Source organism: Microtus oregoni, unplaced genomic scaffold, assembly GCF_018167655.1.
Source record: "Microtus oregoni isolate MIOR12 unplaced genomic scaffold, Mior012 000013F_ref0000133, whole genome shotgun sequence".
Lineage (NCBI taxonomy): Eukaryota > Metazoa > Chordata > Mammalia > Rodentia > Cricetidae > Microtus > Microtus oregoni.
In genome coordinates, this window is record NW_024543072.1 from 24,485,924 (window position 1) to 24,513,809 (window position 27,886).

Consider the following 27,886-nt stretch of genomic DNA (forward strand, 5'->3'; position numbering starts at 1 on the left):
TTGCATGAGACTTTAGTCTGCTTCATTTATCCTCTCTATTCTCCCACTTTCTCTTGAGTGGTGATAGCCAATGATAAATTTATTGTCTTTAATAGAAAGAAAATTATTTGAAAGGATGTTTTTCTTTCTGTTTCAATAATTTTCCATAATAAGTCAAAAGAAAACAAAACAGAAAATCCAGGAATACCCGATTCTCTTGTTTTTCTGAAAGTTTTCCACTATTTGCCTAAGCAACCATGGTTCTACTTTCTACACATAAAATAATTTCAATTCAAGTGAAACAATACCACCCTTTTAATTACTGTTCTAACAAGACAAAACTTTCTATAACTGAACTTGGGGCCAAGTGTGATGTCACATAACTGTGATCTCTACAGCTTGGAGGTGGGAGGCAGGAGCATCAGGAGTTCAACATCAGCCTCAACTGCACAGTGAGTTTTCCAGGGCAGCCAGGTCCACACGAGATCCAGACTCAAAAGGATATTACTTTCTTTGAGCTGAAAGATAAGCTAAGAGTTTGCACTGTCTGCCCCCAGGAACACTGATCACCTAACTGAGAAGAACACTGAGTAGGTTCTGACAATCCATCATCTTTACCATGTTTGCCCTGACACTTTTAGCCTTCTATAGATTGGATCTCCAGGAGAAGATGAAACACTATTGCTATTATGTTAAACACAAAGGGTCCATTCTGGAAGCCAAGCAGACCTGGGGTCAAAGGTCAGTGCTGGTACCTATTATTATATGAGCACACTGGACCACTGTTCCTTTTTTTTTTTCTAAGCCTCAGATTCTTTTCCTAAAGAGAAAGAAAATGAAGATGCATATATTTGCATCTTTTGTTGAGAGTTACTTGTATGGATCTCAACAAAAACATAAAAAGCAGGAAGTGAGATGGAAAGGTCATCATGTCTGACTGCCTGTTGGTAGCCATCACAAAGCATGCTACCGGAACCATAGCTTGCACAGGGGCCATCACAACTGTTCACAAAGCACCTCCACGAGGACAACTGTTCATTCTCCACCTGGGAGTAACACTAGATGAATGAATCCACACAGCCACGATAATTATTTCAAAGTATCTATTGAAATCCTCTTAATTTTTCTTTTAATAATGTCCTCTTACTGTTGGAGGAAAGAGGCCACTTGTTGGTTCCTGCCACTTAGCCCTGAAATAATCATACAGAAACTGTATTAATTAAATCACTGTTTGGCCCATTAGCTCTAGCTTCTTATTGGCTAACTCTTACATATTAATTTAACCCATTTCTAGTAATCTGTGTATTACCACATGGCTGTGGCTTACCAGCTAAAGTTTCAGCATCTGTCTCCAGTGGGGCTACATGGCGTCTCTCTGATTCCACCCTTATTTCTCCCAGCATTCAGTTTAGTTTTCCCTGCCTAGCTAAGTTCTGCCCTGCAGAACAGGTCCAAAGCAGTTTCTTTATTCATTAATAGTAATACAGAATACAAAGGGAAATCTCACATCACCTTACCTCAACTTCCTCATGATACTCAAATTGACTATAGCACACAGATTCCAACTGCAATGCCCTGCCATCTGCAAGCATACATCATTGTTCTTTAGACAAGTTTTCCCTGATGATAATATAGGTTGCATCGTTCTAGTGGAGCTGTTGAAATTAAAGGGCACAGCATGTAGAAAGCAGCACAGTGAATATAGAACGAACGGCAGTAACTCTTCCCTACATTCGCGAGACAGCGAGATGGCTGGTTTAAATGAGAATGTCCCTCATAGGTTCCAGTATTTTAATACTTGACTCTCAGTTGTTGGTGGCCTTTGGGGTTGTTCAGGAGGTGCAGCCTTGCTGAAGGCAACAGGTCTCCAAGGTCGGACTTTGAGAGCTGACAGTTCAACCTACTTAGAGTTTGCTCTCTCTGCTTTTTTGCTTGTAGCCAATGAAGTAAGTGCTCAGCTTCCTAGCAGCCTGCCGCTTGCTGCAATGCTTCCTGCCATAAGGGACTTTTACCAGTCAGGATCTATAAGCTGAATTAAAGTCCTTCCATAAGTTATTTTGGTCATGATGTTTTATCATAGCAACCTAAAATTAACTAATACAGTGACCAAAAATAGCAATGTGTGAGAAAGAGGCAGAGTGGATTCATAATCTCAGTTAATAGCTAGCATGGTCAGGAATGTGGTCCAAGAAAAAGGCCGTGGCATCAAGAAGCAGCTATTTTTCATTATACTTTATGCTTTTATTTATTTTATTAATAGGGTTTTCTATAATTAAAATCCGTATTATGCCTCGACTCCCCTTGATACTACAATAACACTCTTTCTATTTTGTCTTTCCCAAAAGAGAACCCGTAATGTTGTGGGGACCTCCAGTCTCCTCCAACATTCTCACTACAGAATTGGGCATGTCTGACTTGAGCTCCTACATACAAGCTGCAGTTTCAAAAACACCCTGAATACAGGCTGAAGCTTAGGCTATCCCTGAATATAAAATCAGACATAATTGGAATAAGTACATTGAATGTGCAATACGAACAAAATATAAACTGGAATGGTCTAAACTTCAATATACAGTATGAAATATTTTGTGTTCTGAAGGTAAAGTCACACACATGTCTGCTTGTATCTCAGATAGACAACAATTGTGTCTGGCCAAGTTGGGACATAGAGCTCTAAATAATCAGTGGACTCATACCATGACCCAGAAAGTCAAAAGCAGCAGCTTACATAAAGATCCATGTAAATAATTGCATGAGTTTGGCAGCTGTGGCTATTGCTTCATAAATCAATTCTGTTTATTTATGTATTTCCAAATTAAAGCCAGAATACAATCTTCATGAAGAATGTAGAATTACCCAATGCAAGATTAAAGAAGCAATGATTCAACTAGGCTTCACATTATATTAGAAAAAAAAAAATGTAACTGGGAATGATCTCTCCAGAACCACAATACTGGGGGGCAACTAAATTATTCTTTTTTCAAATATCTTTAAAATATGTAGTACTTTGAGCCAGACACTCTCCAACTAAAAACTAGGCTAACAGGGAAATTTATTGGTGGGTAAGAAAGCTTGCTATGCATGTAGAATTTGAGACTTGGAATCATTGGAACCCATGTTAAAAATAGGGCGCACACGTGTGTGTGTGTGCATGTGTGTGTGTGTGTGTGTGTGTGTGTGTGTGTGTGTGTGATCCAAGCACTATGAGGTACAGTGAAAAGAGAATCAATAGCCGAGCTCAAGCTTCAGTGATAGACCTGACTCAAGGGAATAAGGCAGAGAGACATAGAATAAAAAACGATGTTCTCTTCTGGTCTCCATGAGCACATGGGTACATGCAAAAATTTAAAAAAAAAAACAATAAAATTAAGTGTATTAGAGGTACAGGAAGTGTGAATCTTCACAGGATGCTCACAGGCTTTATGAAAAGTATGATATGCTTTTGAAAACTAATGGGTTAGTGAGTGATCTCAATAACAAGCACACACTATCACAGTATACAGATGTTGAAGGTATGGAGAGAGATATTTTATCTAGTAGCAAGCATGGAACCACAATTCACACTATGTTAAAGAGATAAACCAAGTGGCTAATATTCCTTATTCTAAGATTCAAATATTATCAAGGGCATTGGGCCTTCTTCCCACTTTCGAAGAAAGATTCCTATGACAAAATCCTAACTCTAGGACTTCAGAATGTGTCTTCCTTTGGAACCAAGGTCAAGCAGCTAAAGTTATCAGATTTGTGTGTTCTAGAGTACGGTTGGAGAGTAAGGGCCTAATTCATATGACTGGTATCATGTGCAGACATACACATACACACACACACACACACACACACACACACAAATACACACACAAACGTGTCATAGAAAGAAGAGAGACTAGAAGGATGGATTATCCATAACTCAAGGAAACCAAAGACTGTCGTCACCAAAGCACAAGGATTTGGGGGAAGAGGACAGCTCAGATTCTTCCTCATGAACCGTGAAAGGATTCAGAAGCTTTGGGTTTTAGAACTTTGAGATTTCTGTTGTCTGTGACGCAAACACTTAATGTTTGAAATAGGTTTTGAGAAACATGCATCCTTGGGTGAACCATCCCTGGCCTTCATATGATGGTTTGCTTACATAGGCTAAGGCAGCTACCTTTTCATTTGTGCTGTAGCTTTATGAGGTCACCACTGTGACAGCCTGGTTAGCACCTGTTATTCATAAAAAAAAAAATCTCATGTGTGGTACATGATTATACTTGGTTTCACAGAACAGGCTTGGAAAATTAGCATATCATTTCGGAGAGAAAATGCATGTGCATGCAGAAGTATATTAAAGTCTATTTTCAAAACATTAGCTCAGTTTGCTTTCCGCAAAATACTGGGTGATTTTTACTTACTGGTTTTTGCTTATTTGGGGGATCTTAATTAATAGACATACCATGAATACATAAAATCGTTATAATTACCATGACAGCATAGCCACCACCACCACTTAACTCTTGAATGCAAGCGCCAGCCTACTTACTTGGTATGTTTGGCAGCCCGGCATGCAAGAGAGAGGCAGGTGGCTGCATGGGGATGGCTGACGGCCATGCTTGGCCACTCAGAGACTGGACTACTAAACCAGTGTGCTTTAGAAGGCCACTGGAAGACTTGGATGAACATGGGTCGAGGTACATGTTTGAAGGTCAGAGAAGTAAAGAACAATGCTTAATCTTCAACTCTACCTGCTTCTGTTACTAAGCATGTTACTTTCCTCCGAGGTAGCTAAAGTTCAACGCTCTTTCAATTTGAGGCATACCGCTTGATCATCTTTTACATTTTTATGATTTCTTTGAGGGTTTTGAGCTTGGTATACAAGTTTTGATGGTGTTTACTGCCAGTTCTTCCCAGAGCCACCTCCCTGTCCCCAACCCAACTTTGCGTCTACTATTTTTGAACACCCTTCAATCACAATGTGTGATGCCCAAACATTCTTGGACATGTGTTCTTCCACCGAAACATGGTACATTTATGGGGGCTATAACATTAGAGAAAACGAATGCTTTTTCTTCCCCAGCAACTAGTAACTGCCATTCACTCCAGGGCCAGGAGTGAGATTGTGTGGCCAACTTCTCTTTAGGTGCTCGGTTTGTGTCTGATTTGGGTCTGCACAGGTTTTCTGTACGCTGTGACTTTGCGTGTGCAGCTCTTGCGTGTCTAGATGGTGTTTCCTTGAAGCTATCCACCACCTCCGGCTGTTATACTCTTTCTACCCCCATCTTCTACAAGGTTCGAAGAGCCTTGGGAGAGAGGGTGTGGTATATATTTTCCCTTTAAAGTGGAGCATTCTTCTTTTTCTTACTCTCTTCCTTCAGTTGTGGGTCTCTACGTTAATCACCATCTCTTGTAAAGAGAAGCTGTTCTCAGACGATGGCCGAAAGATGTGTTCATCAATGGGGGCAATGAAACACCATTAGGAGTTGGCTTAATACCATGTCTATTTAGCAAATCAAAGCAGTAGGCTCTCTCCTAGAACCTATGACATATACAGCCGTAGGTTCTTTCCCTGACAATAGTTCCAGATAAGAGTTTCAACATAAGGAAAAGGACTTAAGTCCAATCAGAGAGTGTTTAATGACTTCCATCATGTTTCTGACCACAATTGTACCAAGGGGCTGGCTTGCCATTGTTGTAGCGCATGGAGTTTATAGCAGAGTATAATTGGTGATTATTTTTTTCCTCCATTAGCTTGCATCCTCTTGGCACTAAGAAAGCTATTAGGGCTATTAGGTAGGAAACATCCAGGTATACTGACTTGATTTCATTATGTTCTATGACTCCAGTGTGTGGTATCTTCAGCAATAACAACTTTCCACCAAGTGCTTGTGGTTAATAAAGAGCAACAGCAATGTCCTGCAAAGTCTGGAGGTCAGGGTGACCTCACTGTCCAATAACTCCAAAAGAATTGACCCATTTCTGGCACTGAAATTTTTATTTTTTATCTAGTAGGGACATAGGTGCCCTGTTTGTTCTTTTGAAAATCAATGTTGCACGTGTGTGTGTGTGTGTGTGTGTGTGTGTGTGTGTATGTATGTGTGTGTGCTTAGCATATAGACACATTTCTGTTAGTGCATTCTCCTTTGGGTTTGTGTGCAGAGCCCAAAGGAGGGCCTTGGATACCCTCTTCTATTGCTCTCTGAGTTGGACCACTTAGCAGCCCATCTTCATTCAAGTCTTGCAGTGATCTTCTAAAGTATGTTGGTTCAGTAATACATCTGGTGATCAAGCAAGCAGAACATTCAGGCAACTCTGCATGACCTCCTGCCTCTCTCAGACATGCCATACTGCCAAATATATCAAGTAGACTGGTGCTTGTATTTTGTGCAGGTTTTTTTTTTATGTCAAGGCCGGTAACAAGTAAGCCTCAGCATCTCCCCTATTTCCACTCCCAGTCATAGATCTGTGGTTGCAGGCGTGTACAAGACCATATCTGGCTTGTATGTCACTGGGGTGCTAGGATCAAAGCCCAGGCCCTCATGGTTATACAAAAAATGCTGCTAACCATTGGACCATTTTACCAATGTGCAGATATACTTTAAAATACATTTCAAATATAATCCTGAGTGATGTTGGTGATCTCATGAATAATTGTGCATTTTCTTTCAATAGCGTCATAGAGAAATTGAGATGTCTGACAGTGGCAGTTCTTGAACAAACTTCATTTCATAGCTACGACAGATGAAAACACACATTCCCTATTTCCTCACAGAACTGTGGTAGCAGACGAACATTAAAAGCAGTCAGTGGAGTATTGCCCCATAGGAAAATTTCCCAGGTTCTTGACCTCAGCCTGTGTTTGCTTTGATGTTTTTGTTTTTGTGTTTTGCAAGGCTGAAGATTAACTCAGCGCTAGATATGTGTTAGCACCAAGTTGCATCCCCACGCAAGCTTTAATTTCTTAGTGTAGGGACAGTAAACATCAAGGAGCCTTTGAATGGGAACGTTCATACATTTTTAGTCCATTTAATCTCATAGTTTTGTATTCTAAAAGCCCATCCCATTTTATAGTTCAAAAATTGATATGGGAGTTTGCCCAAGGATTCCTAGCTATTAGATAAAATTTTAATACATTTTCAATGCAGGTGAAAATCCCTAAGAAAGTTGAAGCTCAGTGAAGTTATCCAAGGTGGTGGGTTAGCTCAAATTTGAGTGGTTCCAAATCCAGCATATTTTCTCTTTTGAGTCAAGAGTACCACTGTGGATCCCTAGATGACCTAGAACTCACCATATAGACCAAGCTGGCCTCGAACTCACAGGTCTGCCTGTCTCTGACTTCTGGAACTAAATGTATGTGCCGCCACATCTGGCCTCTCAGCATATTCTAAATCATGTTATAGTCCCTACTTGGCCAGCCACCTCCTTTTCCAGATGTGATGTTTCTGAAGTTCTCCATGTTACAGTCAGATCGCGGGCCAGTGCCTGCCAGTTTACTATAGTCCTTCTTCAATCTAAACCCTGTCCCTTTGTAAGTCGGGCCCGCTGTCCCAGGAAAGACTCCCGCTGTCAGCAATCTGTACCTGTCTATCAGGTTCAAGCAAAAGCCTCAAGTGATGACATCATAGAGAAGCAGAGCCAAGCCATCTACAATGGACCAGATGGGTGGTGAGCACTTCCTGTTAACACCACAGAGGAATGTCTTCTTATGTGGCACACAAATCCTCCAAATAACAAACTAAGGAACCATGGTTCTCACACACACAGGAAGCAGACGAATTCACTCATGCCCCATCATCAATGACGGAACACACTTGGCTTAAGCAATTTCCCGAACATCCAAAGATTTAAGTGTTTATCATCTTGCTAAGTATCTAGAGATTTCTTAAATTCCCCAGATGTCTTCTTGGGCATATGTCCATAACAGATTACTGAATTTGAATTTCTTTAAGGAGTGAACTAGTAAATGAATATTCTATAAGATATAGAAGATAAATAAAATTTTCTGAAGAAACCGGAATAATTTTTGAGCAGTAAGAAAGTCCCCGAAGCTATTTTGAGGGCACTTAGCATTTAGATTTTGTCTTATTTTCTGGTCGCATTTGACAGTAAAAAGAACAAGGAGAAAAAATTTAAATTCCTAAAGTCTTGCATATTATTAGTATATGATAAGTGCAGGTATAGATGCATGCCTTTTCTGTTATTATTGTCAATGGGGAAATCAGTGATGCTGCAGATCTAGGTAGGGATGAGGAGTCTCTACTAATGGAGAGCGTTCATAAAGATGATTCAGGGCATGGATTTGGTGTCTGATTAGATTCACATCCTTTATTACTTGCTAATTGTCTGCCCTCAGGCAAATGATTTGACCTCTCCATGTATAAACAAGGTTGTTAATTAATCCTCAGAATATAATAAAAGTCAAATAAACCATGCACAGAAATCGGAAAACTGCTTGTATGCATATATTAGAGTTAACGCTATTCGTATATGGTTTATGGTCATCTCACTATGCACCTTTTCCAGTGGGAAGATAATAGAAACACACACACACACACACACACACACACACACGCACGCACACACCACTGACGCGGCAGTGACAGTATAACACGGATCAAACTGTTTATACAGAGCTAGAAGGCTGGAGTGGGTTCACTACAACTGTGAATACAATAGCATCATCATCCAGGTCTTCCCCAGGTCCAGTCCCACAGCTGCAGTACCAACCAGACACTGCCGGAGTTTTTGCTACAATTTAACCAGTACAAGTAAGTCACAGATGTGACACTTAACGACACCCATTTGATTTCAGTGGGCCAGTGAGGACACCATGGCTTTAAAAAATCAAATAAAACAAATACAAATTTAAAAAGGCCAGAGCTCTAGCATATGGCTGATTGGACTCAAACCCACATTTCCTCAAGCCTCAGGTGGATTTTGCGTATCAAATAATCCCTGCTCTTCATGAAACAGACAGCGCTTGTCATGTGAGGCAAGCCGATGGATAGTTCTACACATTCCCTATTTTCTAGCACATCAATGGACACACAAAACACGCACATACCACACATACACCACATACAAACACAACACAACACATCCATAAATGCACATATTACACACACATAAACACTACACAGTCCATATATAAATGTACATACTTCACATACACACACCCCATACACAAATGTATACACTTCAAACACACTCAAGCATAACACAATACATACAGAAACACACACATAATCCACACACACACACATCAAGCACAAACACAGCACAATACACACATAAACACACATACTCAACATACCATACACACACACTACACACACGTGTGTGTCACATACAAAGACATACAACTCCACACAAAAACACACTCAAACACAACACATACATAAGCACATACACTACACACACACACACACACACACACACACACACACACACACACACCATACAGAGCACATACACCACACACATATTTACAGTGTCTGGTCATCTGTTGGAAATAATCTATTTTTAATAACTTTTATTCTTATGTGCACTGGTGTTTTGCCTGTGTCTATGTCTGTGTAAGGATGTCTTGGAGTTCCAGACAGTTGTGAGCTGCCTCGTGGGTGCTGGCGATTGAATTTGAGCCATCTGGAAAAGCAGCCAGAACTTTTAACCTCTGATCTATCTCTCCAGCCCTGGAAATCATCTCTTTTTATCACCTTCATGCAGACCCGTCTTTGGGCCTGTTGTGCCCATAACTTTAGAGACTGTCCCTCCTACAGCTCCATTGGAAAGGGCGGTCTAGAAGAGAACGATTTGACTCTCATGACCCTTTCAAACCTAGCCACAAGGGACAGAATAACAGTGGACATTGGCCTGTGGGCACTGAATCTATACACTAGTTTCTTGGCTTATGATATGACCTGGGTTGATAGTTGGGCTAAATTGAAAAAAAGAACCAGCCGAGGCAATTGTATTCCATCTTCCAGAATGTTGGATGTGAATCCTGCTTAGAAGGAGTAAGAAACATGCAGAATAAATACAGGGCAGGGCAGTGCAGTGTCTAAAACACTGCAGTGTTAGCCCCCTTGTTAAGGACTCTTGCTGCTTGGGTCACTGAACACTGAGCTATGCAGCCTGACCTGCTACTCATCAGCTTTAGCAGGCTGATTTGATTGAAGAGCAAGCCCCAAGGACTTCCTGTTTCCAACTCCCACTGTTAGGATCATAAGCACATACCACCACGCCTGGCTTTTGCCATGGCTTCTGAGGATCCAACTCTAGTTTTCATTCTTGCAAACATGCACTTTACTGACTGAGTGATCTCTCCAGTCCGATCATTTCTCATTCTTGTAACTTCTGAGGAGGCCGAGGCAAAGGTTACAGGGTGCAGGCTGTTGAAGAAAGAAGGTCTCAGCCCTGTGGGGGGCAGAGCTCAAGCTCCTACACCTCACACCTCAGCACAGCCTCCATCCAGCAGCCCTTTGCTATTCACCAGCAGAAGCACCATCTTTCCTTGTTAGAAACTCGCTCCGCCACCGTGGACTTTGAAAAGCATGATTTCCTTTAAAATTCCTGACAAGATGGGGACGCGGGAAAGGGGCGTTCTCTCCAATGCACAGGTGGGAAACATTCTTAGAGTAAGGCTGAGCTAACACCGTGAACTGCTGGCGACATGCTCCTGTGGTTGACAGGTTCCAGAGCAGAGGCGGAACAGGCGTGATAGGAGTGAGCCAGGCCATGTTTGTGGCTACAGTCTTAGAACCCGACTGACCAGCCATGGGGCACTTCTTTATTTATACAGAAATTTATTGAGCATAGATAGATTCATGTTGTTCCAATGCAGAGATTCTATAATTTTTGGTTTCGGACACGTGTTTCACTTCCTCTTGCATATCTTTTGGTCATGGCTGATAAACTGAGTTATCTTTTGCAATCACGTTCCCTTAGGTTTAGGCATCATTGATAAACAGTTATCTTTTGTAATTATTTTTACTCATCAACCCCATAACCTAATTTTTAAGAATCCAGAAGCATACGGTAGCCTGTTCTCTTGGGCTGGCAGTTCTTTGTGGCTTCAAGGACATTAGATATTAAGACAATTTCCAAACCAGCTTGGGAAGATTGTCATGCTCCTCCGAGTAGTGTATTATTAACTCTCAATGGTCCGAGTGTCCAGGAAAAACCCTCAGGCGAAAGCTGCTGCAGTTATTATTCAATTTCTGACATATTTTAATGCTTTAAATTTCATATCTTTATAGAATTTATTTGTATGTCTAATCTTGTCACTCTTTTGCTCCTTGGTCATAAGACGCCACAGTGGCTCTGCACGAGCTAGTTGTTCTAAGAAAAGAAGGTCCTGACATCTCATTCTTTTATCATCTTTCCACACTGTTTCTTGCCCATCAACATAAGTCCCTGTGTATGGCAGAGGTAACTTTGGCTACTCTAACTCTTTTGCTGTACATGCATTGTAGTCGCCTGAGTGTACAGTCGGAAGGGGCTTGTAATCTGATCTGTGGACAAATCCTCTAGGCCACCGAATCTTGTTGATCTTTTAGAGTTGACCTTGTTTTCATTATCTTGTTGCTGAGTAAGTACAGTACAAGGGCAGATGTTTTAAAGAATGTCGCATAGCCTCATAAAGAGACCTCTGACTTCTTTATGAGAGTCACAACCTCCAACGTGTAAGGAAGACCTTCAAGCAGATAAGGATATCTCCCTAGAAGTGGGATGGGGTAGCATGCTTAGGACTTTCCTGAAGAGATTAGAAGAAGTATTCTTGGGAAAAGGCACAAATGATTCATAAGTAATTTCCCATCAATTCAATATCCCCAAATAATACAAACACTGAAAGTCCCCCAAACATGCAACACAAGGAGCTCAAAACCAAGAGTGACACTGAGGCCAACACACGGCTCAGCTCTGCCAGATCCTTGTCCAGCATCCGCGCTGCCTTGACGACTTTCACCATTCCCGTTTGATTGGCTGAGCCAGTAGACTAGGATAAGTACAAACGCAGCAGAAATCAAATACAGCCTACAGGAGACAAAGACGAGGGAGGTCACAGTCCTGCGCACACGTATCTTGCAGAGCTGGAATTTTTAAAGCCGAACACATAACCATTTTCCTTCTCACTCTTCACCTGGGAGAGGGAGAGAGTTGAGTCCTCTCGGAGAAATTCTATTCCCTCATTTTCTCCTGTTCTGACGGGCTCTTATGCCACCTGCCCCAGTAAGCTCAGAGCAGCCTCAGGGGCTGAATTCTGGGGTGTTGCTTTGCATCACACATGTATCCCTTCATACCCCAACTGAACACAGTTTTGTCAGAGGTGAGAGGGTTATCAGTAAGTACATATTACCTTAGCTTTAGATTCATCAGACCCTTAATGGAAGACTACCACTCTGGATTTTGACGTTTTATGTTACAGTTCTCCATCTTGCTTATAGTAGAGGGGAAAAGGAGTTGCTTCTTGTATGTAAAAACAAAAGAATGATCATACGATGTGATTAGATTATTGGCTTTATAATGAAAGACTTTTGTGGACATTTTATGTGGAAAAACGATTTTAAATTAAAACTTGCTTGGTTAGCTACTAATGAACAGAAAATAAAATCAAATATAAAAGACAACAGATAGCTGTTGAATTTTCTCTAAAAGCAGACATTCCTTGACTTTTCCAGAAAAGATCTCAAATATCTATCTTGAGGAAAGTGATAGGTAACACCAAGTACGGCAGCATTGGCTTTTAAATCTTCTTTGAAACTTTGAGACCAGAGACACCCAGGGCCTGCCGCATGGAAGGAAGAAGGCTGTAGAATTTAGAGGGATACAGTCAGAGCGACGCTGGCAAGTCTTTGCTGTGGCATTTCCAATGGCTTTGCTCTCCGGGAGTTAGCTAGCATCCCTGAGCCCCACGGTGAAATAATGTTTTACAGAACAACATGACACAGAAGATGTACCTTCATCTGAAGCTTGTAGAGGAATGTGATTGTCTCCCTTCTCTCATCCATAGAGCGTCACTATATCACACTCTGCTATAGGTGCCGATGGGTTGTTACTAGTACCAGGAGTCACGTGTGATATCTCTTGATAGAAAGGAAGCAGAGAGACAGACGTGTGGTATTTCTATAAGACCATAGCTTAGAATTTAGCTTTAGGAATGGATGCTATATAAATGCTAGTGTGACCCTCTAAATAGACCACATGCATTTTTGGACTGACAAGCTTCATTGGGAAGGTAGAGGGGCAGAAACAAAGGTTAGGATAAAAATGTGAAGTCGTAAATAGTAGACGTTATAGTAAAATTATAGATATCAGAGATAAGGATTAGAGGACTTGGGCAAGTTGATTCCTTAAGGGCAGAATCTGGAGCTGCAGTGTAATGCCAAAGGACTAGTCAAGCCACACGGGATAGTGCTAGAAGACTAGTAAAGCCACGGAGGATAGCTCTAGAGGACTAGTCAAGCCACACAGGATAGTGCTAGAGGACTAGTCAAGCCACATGGCATAGTGCTGGAGGACTAGTCAAGCCACACAGGATAGCGCTAGAAGACTAGTCAAGCCACATGGCATAGTGCTGGAGGACTAGTCAAGCCACACAGGATAATGCTAGGGGACTACTCAAGCCAAACGGCATAGTGCTGGGGGACTAGTCAAGCCACACAAGATAGTGCTGAAGGACTAGCTAAGCCACACGGGATAGTGCTAGAGGACTAGTCAAGCTACAGCATAGCGCTAGGGGACTAGTTAAGCCACACAACATCACCAAGGGGAAGTAGTCCTTCAGTACTGCTCCAACAGCGCTAGTGTTTGAAGCATTATTGTGTCCTGAGCAACACGAACATGTTGAGTCCACTTCCCACAAATTCCACGGTACAAACCCAGGTTTTATAGACAGCAGAAGAAATATGTAATTTGTTTACACAAGGGGGAATAATGTGTTTACACACATTGGGTAGCGAGAGGAAGAAATAATGTGTTTGTACACGTTGGGGGAACAAAGTGTTTGCACACATTGGGGGACCTACTTGCAGTGTAAAGTAGCAAAATAAGAAAGGCCAGTAGAAGACAGGATGATAAGTGCATAGCTTTTCAAATAGAAAACCAGGGTAAGTTGAGCTGTAACACTTCCAAATAGCGGGTTAAGCAATTCACAGCACATCATTTTTCAGCTGTGAAAAAGTGAAACACTACCGGAGTCGGGTCTGTGCTTTGAACCTCTGGTTGTGAAGAGTAGGTGAAAGTCCCCTGACCTCATTTAAGTAGAAATCAGGACAGGAAAGTCTTGCCCAGAGACGCTTGAAAATGAATAAGGCTTTTCCATCCATGCTTTTCCACAACATTAAGGCCTCAGGTTGACTGCATCCACAAGCTCTCTTAGGAAAGAACATGCACACATGTATCTTCCACATAGCTTCCCAGGGGCTATAAGCCCCAAAGGAGAGAAGGCCTCTGGAAATTCATTGAAAAAACCACTTACAATGTGAATTCCTATACATCATTCACATGTATGAATGCAGAAAAGTGATATGTCTGCAATTTTGATTTTCATGGCTTATTTGCCCCATTCTCTACTACTGACTAGCAAGTTATATCTTGTCAAAAAATCACTATTTATAGCTCAGTTGTATATATTGATATGTGTCCCTTTATGTTCATATTAACTCTCCCTCCCCCCCCGACACACACACACACACACACACACACACACACACACGACTTTCTTTTCTGTAAATAGCATGTTGCACTGCGCAGGTACCCAGAACATCGGACGGAGCTCATCGATTACAATCGGATTAACACAATGAGTGTTGTTCTTCTTTATTTAAAGTTTTATGACCTATTTTTAAAAGAAAGAAAAGCTTATTTTCTTTCTTTTCTACTTTTTAAGAATTTTTTTTTTTTTTGATGCAGGCTCTCACTGTGTATCCCAAGCGGATCCTCCTGCCTCAGCCTCCATACTGCTTGGAGTACAGTTGTACACCACTATGCCTGGATTCGTTTCTTGACAATAATTGTATCAATGAGGACTACAGGCCTCAATCTCCATGTACATGAGTGCTAAGTTAATTGTCTTTAATGGTAATATATTTCATCATTTACACAAATTACACCTGTATTTGTCTAGGTGGATTTATTAGCTGTTGCCATTCCTTCCTACTGCAAACGGTGTTGCAATAGATGCTATTGAACGTAATGGTGTGGGTTAGAGGTGCATGTATCTTCCAACATTTACACGTTAACACATAATCCCCAAAGTGGCAGTATCAGATGAGACATGTGTCACTCCCAAGGACAGAGCCCTCGTGAACACATGAGTGCCCTTACAAAGGGCAGATAAGGACAGCGAGAAGGTGCCATCTGCGAACCAGAGAGGGAGTCCTTGCCAGACACAGAATCTGCCAGCCTTTGGTGGAAACTCCCTGCCTTCAGAACTCCGAGAAAGAAATCTCTGATGTAACAGCTATCCAATTGAAGGCGATTTAGAAGAGAAACCCGAGTGGCTTATGGAGCAGATATCTCTATGTGGAGTTTTATTCCTAGGGCATAGATGCTGAAAAGGATTGTAGTTTAAGGATTGGAGACTCGTCTTCAAAGCCACTTTCTATCACTGTATCAGCTTCTACAGAAACAGAGGAACTGGGAAAGTCTATGCACACGGTCATTACCAACGGACAGTTTTTCCGATCACTTGCTATTTGCCAAGTGTTCTGAAAGGGGCTAGTGAAAGAGAGACAGGACAAATTCTATGGTACTAGGAGACTGTACTTCCACCGGAAGTTACTGTCATCACCTGAGTGTGTGTGTGTGTGTGTGTGTGTGTGTGTGTGTCAGAGAGGCTCCACATGCCACTGTCCACACACATGGGTATAAGCCGACTCTTCCTCTGCCCAGTACTGTAATCTTTCACTCTCAATAAAAAGAACCTACAATAAATGAAATACAGAGTGATGCTTCCTGTGCATAAATGACTAAAGGAACAGAAGCTCGGGAATGTGGTGGATCAGTAACTCAATTTAGGGGCAGAAATGGGAGGTAGGAGACACACTTTATCGAGGATCCAGCATTTCAGCTGGGGGCGGGGGAGACAAACATTTTCTCTAGGCCTGGAATGCGAAGAGCGAAAAGCAAATGATGCTCACAAAGGTGAAGGGAGGTAAATGGCAGTGCCTTTGCATCCTGAAGAGGTAGTGTGTACCCCAGAGTGGTGTTCCGCCAGCACTGGCGCATCTGAGAATTACCTAAAGGACTTTGTTCAGAGTGACGGTGGATGAACGGCTTCCTCATGTTCTGATTTGGTGTCTAGAAAGCTGTGATCCAAACAAACTCCCAGACTGGCCAGGCTTTGAAATTTATCGGCAGAGACCTTGTGAGCAGGGGCAAAAATTCCTTTAAGAATGACAATGTAGGAGAGTTGCAGGTTATATCAGAAAGCGATGTCACGCTTCTGAACTTAGGGGTCAAGTAAGCTGGCAACTAAAATACTATTTTGACTTTTAAGAAGTCACTCCACAAGAATGTCTGGTTAAATGGCTAAGTAAAAGAATTCAAGGAGGAGGTTAAGGAAGCCGACCAAAAGATCCTTCAACTGTGAAACCAGCATAACTTGTTGGACTTGGCAAAAACAAACAAACAAACAAACAAACAAAAAAACAAAAACAAAAAACAAAAAAACCCCACACAAAACCAAATAAGTAACAACAACAACAAAACAATATTAAGGTTGGCCGAATCTCCTGGCAGCTAAAAGCCCATACTGCCAAACTTGACAGTCTGAATCCCATCCCAGAAATCTAAATAAGCGGAATGAGAGAACTAACTCTCATATTGTCTTCTGATCTCACATGTGCACTGTGGCTGCCTTGGTATACACACACACACACACACACACACACACACACACACACCACGTGCATAAGGGAAACAGTATCAGAATAGCCTACTGAAAGCTGGCAGCTGGAGCCTTCTTAAAGAACTTTCCTGAAGAGGTTAAACTGATCATCCAATCAAGCACTGTTGTTCCGACCAATGCACAGGGCAGGTGTGATTACCAAGGCTACAATGTAAACATGCGTCACACTTTCGTGTAGTCAAATCCAGACACACTCTTTGTCTCTGTCTCTGAAGCATGGAACAGGCTCTTACATAATTTCCTAGCTAGTCCGTGTTAGCGCCTGTGATTAATGCCACATGACGGGCTTTGAACTTTGTGTTCTGATGGCTTCTCTAGCCTTGCAGAGCTCCTAGCAAGAGGAAATGTGTGACCCACAGACTTCACTCCTGATAACTATTAGTCCAGCCAACAGCATTGCCATCGCTACAGGAGGCCTCGAGAGTAACCATTTTTGTGCCTTGCTCCTGTCTACAGACAAATTACATAGGACTCTTGAGATGGGTTTTTAAAGCAGAAACAAACCAGAGGAGCGATATAACTTCCCACAGCTCAACCTTGGGAGAAAGCTGATGAAGAATTCGTCTGGGGAAAGCAAGAAGAATCCAAGAGGAATATCCACGGTAGAGAAGTCCTTGCTCACTCTACTATCCTGTCTCTAAAGCCTCCTGGAGTAGCCCTCTATCCAGCAGATCAGTGATCTCAGAGCAGAGTATCCCGTCCAGAACAGAAGCTGTCCCAGTGCTGACCAACTTTTCCACTTTGAACAAGTCCTCCCAGCTCTTCATCCAAGCGGTCCTGGATACCTACCCCGTCTAGCCTCAGGCTCACAGGGGACCAGGGAAGAAGCCAGGCACCCTGGAGGTTTCTTCTCCTTCCCACCTCTCCCGCTCCCCCACCAGACCCTGCTGGCCAGAACGCTTCCCAGGGAGATGATTCTAGCTCCTGAACAAATGCATTCATATTCCCCCTGGAATCCCAGTGTGACCTCGACCCTACCTAGCATCCCCGGACTGACGAGCAGCTCAAGAGAAGGCAGGATTGACGGAGGCTGAACCCCAAGCTGTGAATAGACCCCCGTGGAGAGCGCCCCACCTGACCTCTTTCTACCTGGCAGCTGCTGCCTCCCAGCTACTCACCAACTCCAGGGCTCGCAGGAAGGCAAGGGGTTCCTTCAGCGCCCGAAAGGTGCCCGCCGAAGCCAACTACGGATGAATAAGGCAAGGGAGAGAAAGAAAAAAAGTATGAGCGGGGGACTGAGGACACCTGTCCAGGTGTCAGGGTCCCCGGCATTCCCCAACCTTAGGCCAGCTGCTTTGCCCGTCCTGTTCAGTTCTACCTGGCTCACAGGGTCCATGACTCGCCCTTGCTACGTCTTCTCCCGCGCCAGTTCCCTTCAGGGATGAAGTTCGTCTGACCCACGGTCCCCAGGGTCAGAAGCCAATTCAGGCCTTGAGCAGCTGACCCGGGACTCCGGCAGGAAGAGAAGGCAGCCGGTGACTGCTAGCTGAGGCTCCGCTGCGCCAGGCGCTCTTGAGCTAGCGCTGCGTGAGGCAAACGGAGCAGGAGAGGGGTGGGCGGGGCAGAGTGGGCAAAGGAGCAGCAACAGGGGAGGGGAGAAAGGCAAGCCGTCGGGGCCAGGCTGTCATTGGCCAGCCGCACGCTCCACGGGGAGGGCGTCCGGGTGGGCTAGGCACAACCTGCGCTCATTGGTCCAGGCCCAGCGCGCGCAGCTCTGGGCTCCGGGGAAACTTTGGGGGCTGTTGACTGACCACAGTAAGCTCACGTCCTCAGCAAGAAGGCTGTCCCCTGCAAGAGGTTTCCCCGGTGAGAAAAGAACACCCACTCTCAGTGAAGACATGCATTTACATTCATTCTGGTGACTTCTCTGACGAAGAAATCATGGATCATGCCAGTCATTTCTCAAAGCCTGCATGGAAAGGCTTCCTTGTGTGGCTGGACAGTTTCAGACTCTGGGGTCCAGCTTCAGACAGCACACTGCTTATTCTCCTCCAGGAAGTAGGGGCGGGGAGGAAACCTGGGTGTAGACTGGAGAGAGACAGGGGTGGTAAGAGAGAGGGACAACTGGAGAGGGAGACAGGTGTGTGTGTGTGTTTGGGGATGGGTGAGGGGTGAGGGGTGTCAGCATAGAGTGGTAGGAACCGAAATCAATTGATCTTGGCTATAGCACTGGGTACCAGGCAGCTAGGTAATCTTCCGGACCATGTGTGAGGTCCGTAGCAAATTCGCCTTATTTTAAAAGTAGAAAACAGATGGGATTAGAACTAATACATGAAGGACTAAACTGGCCTCGAACTTAAAGGACATTTCAAGCCTACGTGGTCTCTTTGAACCTCGTGAAAATCCCCTAAATGAACTTTTCCAAAATACTGATAGATAAGAAACAGTTTCCACCCCAACCAGATTCCAGCTCTGCTTAGAATTTAATGAGAAGTAGCTCACCCCCGCCCCTTAATGGGTCAACCTTGCTGCATATAATCAGCAGCAACGATGGAGTTCTGTCAATCAAGGAAACACCTTGCTGAGAGATTAACAGACACCCTCATTTCATTAACTAGTCACGGAACACCCACGGGTTAATAGTGTTAGCCTCCATTTTGACATGAGGACACTGGAGCTCGCTGAGGGGAAATGACCTGCTCAGTGCTGTTCAGCTTGCAGGCACTGAGCCTGAGCTGAATTAAAAACGGAGATGCAGAAAGCATAGAGGAAGGAGAAAATGGGGAATAAGGGAGAGAAGTGGGCAGGTCCATCACCCTGTTCAGCCCTTTCTTCTCCCTTTGGACTGGATTCTACATGTGAAGTGGTCTCCCAGCAACACAGAAGAGTCCATCTGTTTACAAAGATTTGCCAAAAAGGCTTGGAGTGTGTCAGAATATGTGAGGGGTGTATTTAATAGTTAGGGCTGGGGAAAATAAATATAGAAAAAGAATGGTCTGCAGTCTATAAGAAGAGACAGCAGTCCAAAATTGGGCAAGAAAGAAAGCTTTTAGGAGAGACCCCTCCAACCCTGTCAATGGATTTTATTAAAGAAAAACTCGAAATTGCAAGAGTAGGAACCCCAACAGGCCAGTTGCGCCATCTGCAGCCGCAGCTTTGTTCCTACTGCTCTTCCGACATGCAGAGAGCTTCTGAAACAATGGAAAACGATCGCTTGAAACACAAGCCTTTATGCAACTACAGGGTAAGTGGGAAGGGGTGGAGCATAATCAAGTGTTTGGTACTCGGTGTTCTGATTGCGTGTTTATAAACACATGAGCCAACCTGTTTCTTTTCGCCTATGAAACAGAACACACAATACTGGACAATACTGGATATTGACTGTAGCTAGGTGCTTAATGGACTCTAAGTAGATTTTGTAGATAGCTCATGTAAGACAGTATTTCATGCTTCGATTCTTTCAATAATCGAGTCTTTCCAAAGCAGCCTTGAACATGCAAAGGTGCTGACTGCAGTGCCCACCATCCACTCTTAGAGTGTGCTCCTTCTTTTTCGGTCCAGGAGCAGTCATGTGACCTCCAGAGACAATGGGTATTTCTGAGGATAAGTTGGGGGAATTTTATATAATCTACCCTCTGAGTTATTTTCTAACACTAAAGGATGAATATGATTTCCTTGTAGAGATTGGCACTACAGCCTAGTGGCAGAGCATTTGCCTGGCATATGCAAGGGCAGGGCTTTGGTCCCTAGATTACCAAAAACAGGGCGGGAGAGAAGACTTACATGGAGGTACTGTTGACAGTCTGGGTTCCCACAGAAGGCTGGCATAGAAAGGAGCTGCAGCTGAGTCGTGAACAGGAAGCTAAGTAGTGGTAGACAGGAAGCTGAGTAGTGGTGGACAGGAAGCTGAATGAGACATGCTTTGGGACCCCAAAGAACTGAGATATTAAGGTTTTTTTATTTTTTTATTTTTTATTTTTTTTTGCTATTTAACCTCAGCTGACTAAACAGATTTCACACAGTGAAGTAGGGAAAACAAGAATTGACTTTAGGTCGCTTTGACCTCATTGTCTCTGTGCTCCAAAGCATAATCTTTGCTCTTTGCATAATGGTCAATGAGGTTAACGAGTATAACTTCTCCTGTTCGGTGATGGTAATTTTCCTGATAGGATCAGTTGAGTTTCTGCTACACTCAGAGGGTTGCACTGCTTCCTGTGTTTCATTTAAGCCCCATCCTATCCTGCTCTCCTTCTCTATGAATAGCATACCAAGCCCGAGGTAATTTTTATGAGTTCACCTATAAATCTGAAATCAGGAAAGATTTATTGACTGCATTGTCCATGTGCGATCATTAAGTCAAGGACTTGACACTAATGAAGTCTGATTACCGTGCTTAGTCCCTCAGATCTCTCTTCATACTCAACATTTCTCCTAGCTAATATGGGGACATAGTTTTCCAGGTCTCCAGCCATCATGAGACACTGGCAAATGAGGGTGTAATGGCTTGGACCACAATGACACATTGTCAGGCATTTCTTTTCGCATTCCACAGATGTATATGTCCCCAACAGCTGCATCACCAAAATAGACAAAAATTGTGAGCTCCATATCACATTTGCTATGCTAAATATTTGGTAGACTTTGGGGTTAGACCCTACGTATACGACCAGGGGATAACTCTGATTTCCTTCCAAATAGATCGGCAAGAGAAGGAAAGATGGCGTGAACACTGCCATCGTTTTATTTCTGGTGACTTAAGACGACCCCTTCTCTTTTGACCCAATATAGTAAAACCTAGTTTCCATCTTATTCTAATGGAGATGCTGCAAGGGCTCAGTTGCTGGGTTAACTTTGATGGCACATAAGCCATCTATCGAAGTGCTCTGTGTTGCCTATGAAACTCAAGTAGTTTCCAAACCCTTTCGGCTTTAGCATAGGAACTATGTATACTTCCTTTGACCCAGCAGGACAATCCATCCACCTTCCTTCAGAGGAAAGCTTTTTCTCAATAGAGGGAGATTTGGGTCCTCCTTTGCCCTATTGACAGTTTTAAGTGATATTTTGATTTCTATGTCTGTATGTTTGTGGGGGTGTGGCATCTAGAAGGTAAAGACCAGGGATTATTCCCAGCAGCCTTGTAAGAACAGAACATATCTCACAGCCACAGTAGTGAATCATATGGAAAATATCAGTGGCTCCAAGGCAGAGCAGCCTTCGTTGGCTCATTCAGTCAGGAAAGGGTGGGGAGCCTGCTGTGTATTGATATGGTTGAATACTAATCTGTCCCTAGATGCTTGCTGAGACTCCTACCTTTCCAAAAATTGCCTTGTGCTAGAAAATACTCAAAGCCTAAACTTTTAAAGTCAGTATTTTATAAAGATGAAGTGAGAAGTCGAATAATAAAAATAAATATTTTGAGTTTCAAAGAGGACTGTTAGATCAATACTACAAAAGAATAAATTGTTATAAACAAATACAAAATTATGTATGTACACAAAATTATTCTTGTGTATGAAATAAACAATAAATAGACAACGAAAGAAGAAAACTTTAAAGAACAAGCTAGCACACTACCGTAGATAGACTTTATTATTTAGGCAAACTGGTTGCTTTTGGACCAGTGTTCTTGGATTTCATCTTCCTGTCTCTGGTGAAGAAGAAGAAAATATTTAAAGTTTGTCTGTGGCAGCAATACAAAAGGAAACTGTACTCATGGGTTATAAAATCTAAAACACAACAAAGAATCAATGAGTGGACGCCTGTACAATGGTCCACACTGCACTCTGTGCTCCTGCTGCCAACAGGGCCTTCTCACATTGTTCCTGGTGTCTGTGAGCAGAGAAGTTGGCCCTGTAGGTCAGGCTGCTTATTTGTTCAGCTGGTTTGTAGAAGCACTAACTTTACAGTAAATGAAGTGCTAACCCTCAAACATTCTGACAACTATATTTATTTTCTTCCCATCTTCAGTGGATGCACTCACTAAAACACAAAAGAATATAAAGAAAAGTTCTTCAAATGATAAGGCTGCGCAAATAGACTTCCTACTGCAAGTCTTCTGTACCAAATTTCTCTCTCTTTTCAATTTTAATTTCAACTCATCTGTGTTGATTGTACATGATAGAGGGTTGTTATAAGTACATCTCCCATGCATGTATGCAGGTATTTTGAGGCTCTTTCCCTTCACACTGCCCATCTTTCCCTTCTTTCCCCTCCCTCCCTGCTGTCACTGCTCCTTACCCTCCTACTTTCAAGTCCATGGCTACTGTTAACACTCTTTCCTGCCCTATTTTCTTGATTTAATCTATTCAAAAATCTAGGAATCACAAATGAGAATATATGCAATATTTGAGACACTCTGAGGCTGATTTCATTTCTTTACTATGGTTATTTCCAATTGGATCCACTTTCTTGCAAATGACATAACCACTCTTTCTCGTGACTAAAAAGTTCATGTATTTAACATTTTTGTATCTTGAAGACCCTTCAAACTGACTTCCACGGTGGCTGAATCATTTTCACAGGAGGATGTGGAGGTTCCTTTCTGTCAGGTTTTGTTGCTTGCTTTGTAATGACTGTCATTCTAAGTGGCATGACATGTAGTTCAATGTAATTCAGTTTTCATTTCTCTAGCAACTAGTTCGTTTGAACATTTTTTCTGTATATAGTATGGCCTCTGGACTTCATCCTTTGGAAATTGTCCATCGTTTCATTAACTAATTTATTGACTGGGTTATTTGACTTTCCATTTAATTTCGAAGCTATTTATATAGCCTACTTATCAATCTTCTGTCAGGTGTATAGTCCACAAAGATTGTCTATTTCTGTAAAGGGTGACATTGAAATTTTGATGGAGATTATAATGAATCTATAGGTTGCTTTTGGAAATATAGCCACTTTTGTGATAATAATTCTCCTAATCTATAGACACAGGAGACTTTCTATCTTCTAGTTTCTTCAGTTTATTTTTTCAGTGCTTTACACTTTACATTAGAAAGCTTTTCTGGTCCTTTGGTGGGTTTATTCCAAGATAATTTTGCCTGGGGCAGTATATAATGGGATTGTTTTCTGATTTCTCTCTCAGTATGTGTGATTTGTGTGTGTTAGCTTTCTTTTCTGCCACTTTGTGAAAAGCGTTTATCGGGTGTAAGTTTTCTGGTGGTGTCCTTACGTCTTTTCTGTATAGAAACCGTATCTTTTGCACATAAGGAAACTGTGACTTCTTAGCTTATTTGATATTATTTCCTTCTCTCACTTTCTTGCTAAAACTTCAATCTCTGTATTGAATAAGAGTAGACATAGTGGACAGTCTAAGTTTTTTCCCATTTACTATAGTGTAGACTATGGTTTTACCATTTACAGCTTCCATTATGTTGATATCTGTTCTTCTCCTCTTATCTTCTGTGGGGCCTTTATTGTGAAGGGTGCATGGTATTAGAAGGTTTTCTGTGTTTGTTGGGATGAACATGTGATCTCTACTATTGAATCCATTTGTGTAATATCACATTTACTGTTTTGTGTATCTTGAGCCATTCCTCCCTCTCTGGGATGAAGTCAACTTGGTCATGGTGAATGATCTTTTTGTTGCGTTCTTAAATTCAGCTTACTAATATTTTATTGTACTAAGGTTCATCAGGAAGTGTTGTCTATAAGAAATACTGATACTCGTTCTTTGAAGTTCTCATAGAATTCAGTTCTGATTTCATTTGCACCTGGACTGTTTTACATTTGTTTAAAATAAAATATGTATCTGTGGGAGAGTTGGCAAGTGTATGTCATATGTGCCCTGTAGCTATCTGATATATCCATTTGATCTATGGCTTTATTTGACTCAGCTGTTTCTATGTTTATGTTTTGTTGGCATGACTTTTCTATTGGTGAAAAGTCAGATATTTATGTGTTTGGGTTAAGCTATGCCTTTACATGCAGTTTTGTTTTGTAAAATCGGGGGCACTAGTATTTGGTGTGTATATGCTTAGAAGTATAACAGGCATTTAATTAATACTCAGAACCAAATAAAAATACATATGGCCAATATGAACTCACATCACAAAACGCCTCTTTCTGCATAGTAAACCAAAGGGAGCTGTGTGAAATCTGACAGCTTCAAGACATGCAAACTAGAACACCAAGCTATTATTGAACTATTTACCATTGACCCTGGGGCATCGTAGTAGCAACTGAAATCATAGTAACAATCTGGCAATGTGATAAGTAGGTACTGGGCAGAAGGCAAGTGCCTCCACAGGCATCCCTCAATTCATTCTGCTCTCAACCTCTGAGCATATGTTACTGTCACCTCCACAGTGCCACCAAGCAAAACTAGACTCCAAAAAGTTAAAACCTTAGCTAAGGTCTTATGGAAAGTAAATGGCAGAGTCAGTGTTTTCTTCCTTCTCCACAGCTTACTAAGAAAAGAATAGCGCGCAGCTTCCACTGCAGACTTGAATGCATAGCAAGCTGTTGGCAAAAATACGTTTCTTGCTAGGATCTAAGCAAAATCTCTCGGGAGGAATGGAAGAAGGATAGGCAGCATATTCTCCCAAAACTGCTATTGTGTGAACATTCCAGAACACATTGGAAAAACCCGGCCTTCTCTACGACTGAAGTATTGCATTTCTGTCTTTCACCGTTAGCTGTTTTTTTAAACACTCATTGCTTTGGTGTTGCAAGCCCCTTGGAGTGTGCACAGCTCTGAGTTCCTGCCACAGCCCCTCCAGGGTTTGCAGGAGGTTGAGGAAGCCCACTTAGCTCAGGTTCTTCCCTGAGAAAGAGGTCAGCATAAGAGATAGTGTAACTCAAGGTCAGGCTCAGGTTGAGTTTATTGCACCTGACTCTTCCAGTCCTTCTTGGACTAGCCCTTCCCTCCCCTTGTGTGTGTGTGTATGAGTGTATTTGTGTTTGCATGTGTATGTATGTGTGTATGAGTGCATATGTATGTATGTACGTGTGTGTTTGTATCTGTATGTATGTGTGTGTAGGAGTGCATATGTATGTGTGTATATGTGTGTGTTGCACACATGGTGCAATACATTTGTGGGTGTCAGAGGCAGCTTCAGGTGTCAGTCTTCACCTGCTTTGCCCGTGACAGTTTCTTGTTGGTAAGGAAGGGCTGTTGTTTGTATTGCTTAATGAGCGTATAGAGGAATGTGCTTCATTATAGCGTTTCACACATGATTTGCTGTTGTTGGTCTTGTTCACCCTCTTGTCCTTCATCCCCCCCACCCTTCCATCTCCAGTGACAGTCCTCGTGTTTTTACACCACGTATTTGCGATTTTTCCATCCTCAAAACCGAATTTCCTTTCTAGTGGTCGCCCTTTTAGTTTTCTATGTCTTCACTCATGTCCACATCTGCATGGTTTTATCATAATGAGAAAATGGAGTCCACATATGTAAGAGAACACGCCGGAATGTGGGACACGGGCTAAGTCATGTCATCTCTGTTCAGCTTTCTTCTCATACATACTTCTTTTTTCACAGTTCTCTTTTCTTTATTTCTCAATTTTTTTCCCCTTTGCTTCTCAAGCCCCAGGCCCGTCGGTTGATCTGGGGATTTCCCAGATCATTGAAAAAAAAAACCCTTCTTAAAGATAGAAAAATGCTTAGTGGTAGAACATTCTCCAAGCATTGGCACCACACACAGTACAGATTCTTGGCAGAGCTTCCGACACATGTATTTCTAAGGATCATATATTGTAAATGAGGGCTTTTGTTGTTAATGTTGTTGTTGTTTTGGTTTTTGTTTGTTTTTCAATGATTATGGGCCTGAGGTGAAGGCTCAGTGAATAAACTGCTTTCTTTGCAAGCATGGCGGCCTGAATTGGGATCCTCAGACTCTGTGGAAAGCCAGACACAGTCTTGTACATCTGTTATCCCAGCACTTCTTCAGGGAGATGGGAAAATCCAGAGACCGCAGTCCTGGAACACTCAACAACAAACAAGAAACTGTCACAGGCAAAGCAGTGAAGACTGACCCCTGAGGCTGCCTCTGACACCCACAAATATATTGCACCATGTGTGCAACACACGCATACACACAAACATACACACACACATCCACACATACATATACACACATATACAAACACATACACACTATAATACACTCATACACACACATACACGTGTGCACACGCACACACACTAAAATTACTGTTGAATATAAGTAGAGATTTAACAGAGCTTTTCATAATGGTTTTTCTTTCATTCACATTATTCTTGTTTTGGGAAATAAATGCATATGAAAAATTCTCATGGATGAGAAAGCTAGATTCTACCAGGTAGCTAATAAGCATAGTACAAGCAATGCTACTTGTGTCTGCTGTATTATGTTCTCCAGGTAGTCTTCGGATCACATTATTCTGTGTTACAAATAGCTTTTTGCTCCTGGGAAAGAAAACCTTATCTTGACCAGCAATTATGAGAAGCTACAAACTCTTTCCCCATCTACACCCACACATACATATTCTGCTTTCTCTTGAGATCACAAAAATCTTCTGTCCTTTAACTTTTCAGTAAAAAATAATTTGAAATTATTTCTGTCCAAACACAGCCCAAGAATGGAGTCACGTGAGGAGATTTGTGAGAACATGCCAAGAAAACAAGACAAGAGTCTTGTGACCTTAGTTTCTTCAAAACGTGAGGATTGTTCTTGAAATGTGTATTTGTACTCCTAGGTGTAGTAGATTCAATTAGGTGTTTCTATGGAAAAAAAAAACCCATGTTTTTTGTTATGCCCATATCCTCGAAGTCCCTCCAAAACCAACAAGGAGACTGATACCATATGTAAAAGCAAAGAACTTTTCTTTTATACAAGTTTGCAACCTCGGTCTCTCTATGTGTCCAATGTATTGGAATAATCAGAGAGCTCAGTTAGAGTTGGGTTTTTGTAGTAGTAAAGGTGGGGGTGAGGGATTTCTAGGATTTAGGACCCCTGATTGATTGACATTTGTCTAGTGGTGTCCTGGTGAGTATGCTGGCAGGTGATCCTATCTATAACGTTGGAAGGACATTAGGCGTTTCCTTTGGATAGTCTGTTCTTGGGTGGTGCTCAGGTAATCTCAGTTTATGGTCCTTCCTGCAAC

The 27,886-nt window shown here is 42.2% G+C and overlaps 1 protein-coding gene across 2 annotated transcripts in view; it reads right to left on the minus strand.

The window, feature by feature from the left end:
- Positions 1-18,435, minus strand: part of Synpr (synaptoporin) — a 317,060-nt gene extending 298,625 nt beyond the window's left edge. Inside the window, exons 1-2 of one of the 2 annotated variants that reach the window (XM_041662900.1) lie at positions 18,183-18,435; positions 17,983-18,048 (exon numbers count right to left, since the gene is read on the minus strand). In XM_041662900.1, the coding sequence (XP_041518834.1) occupies positions 17,983-18,048; positions 18,183-18,200 (84 nt within the window). In that variant the 5' untranslated portion in view covers positions 18,201-18,435. The remainder of the gene's footprint in view (positions 1-17,982; positions 18,049-18,182) is intronic. The other variant, XM_041662902.1, reaches the window with a different exon arrangement.
- Between the last annotated feature and the right edge of the window lie 9,451 nt (positions 18,436-27,886).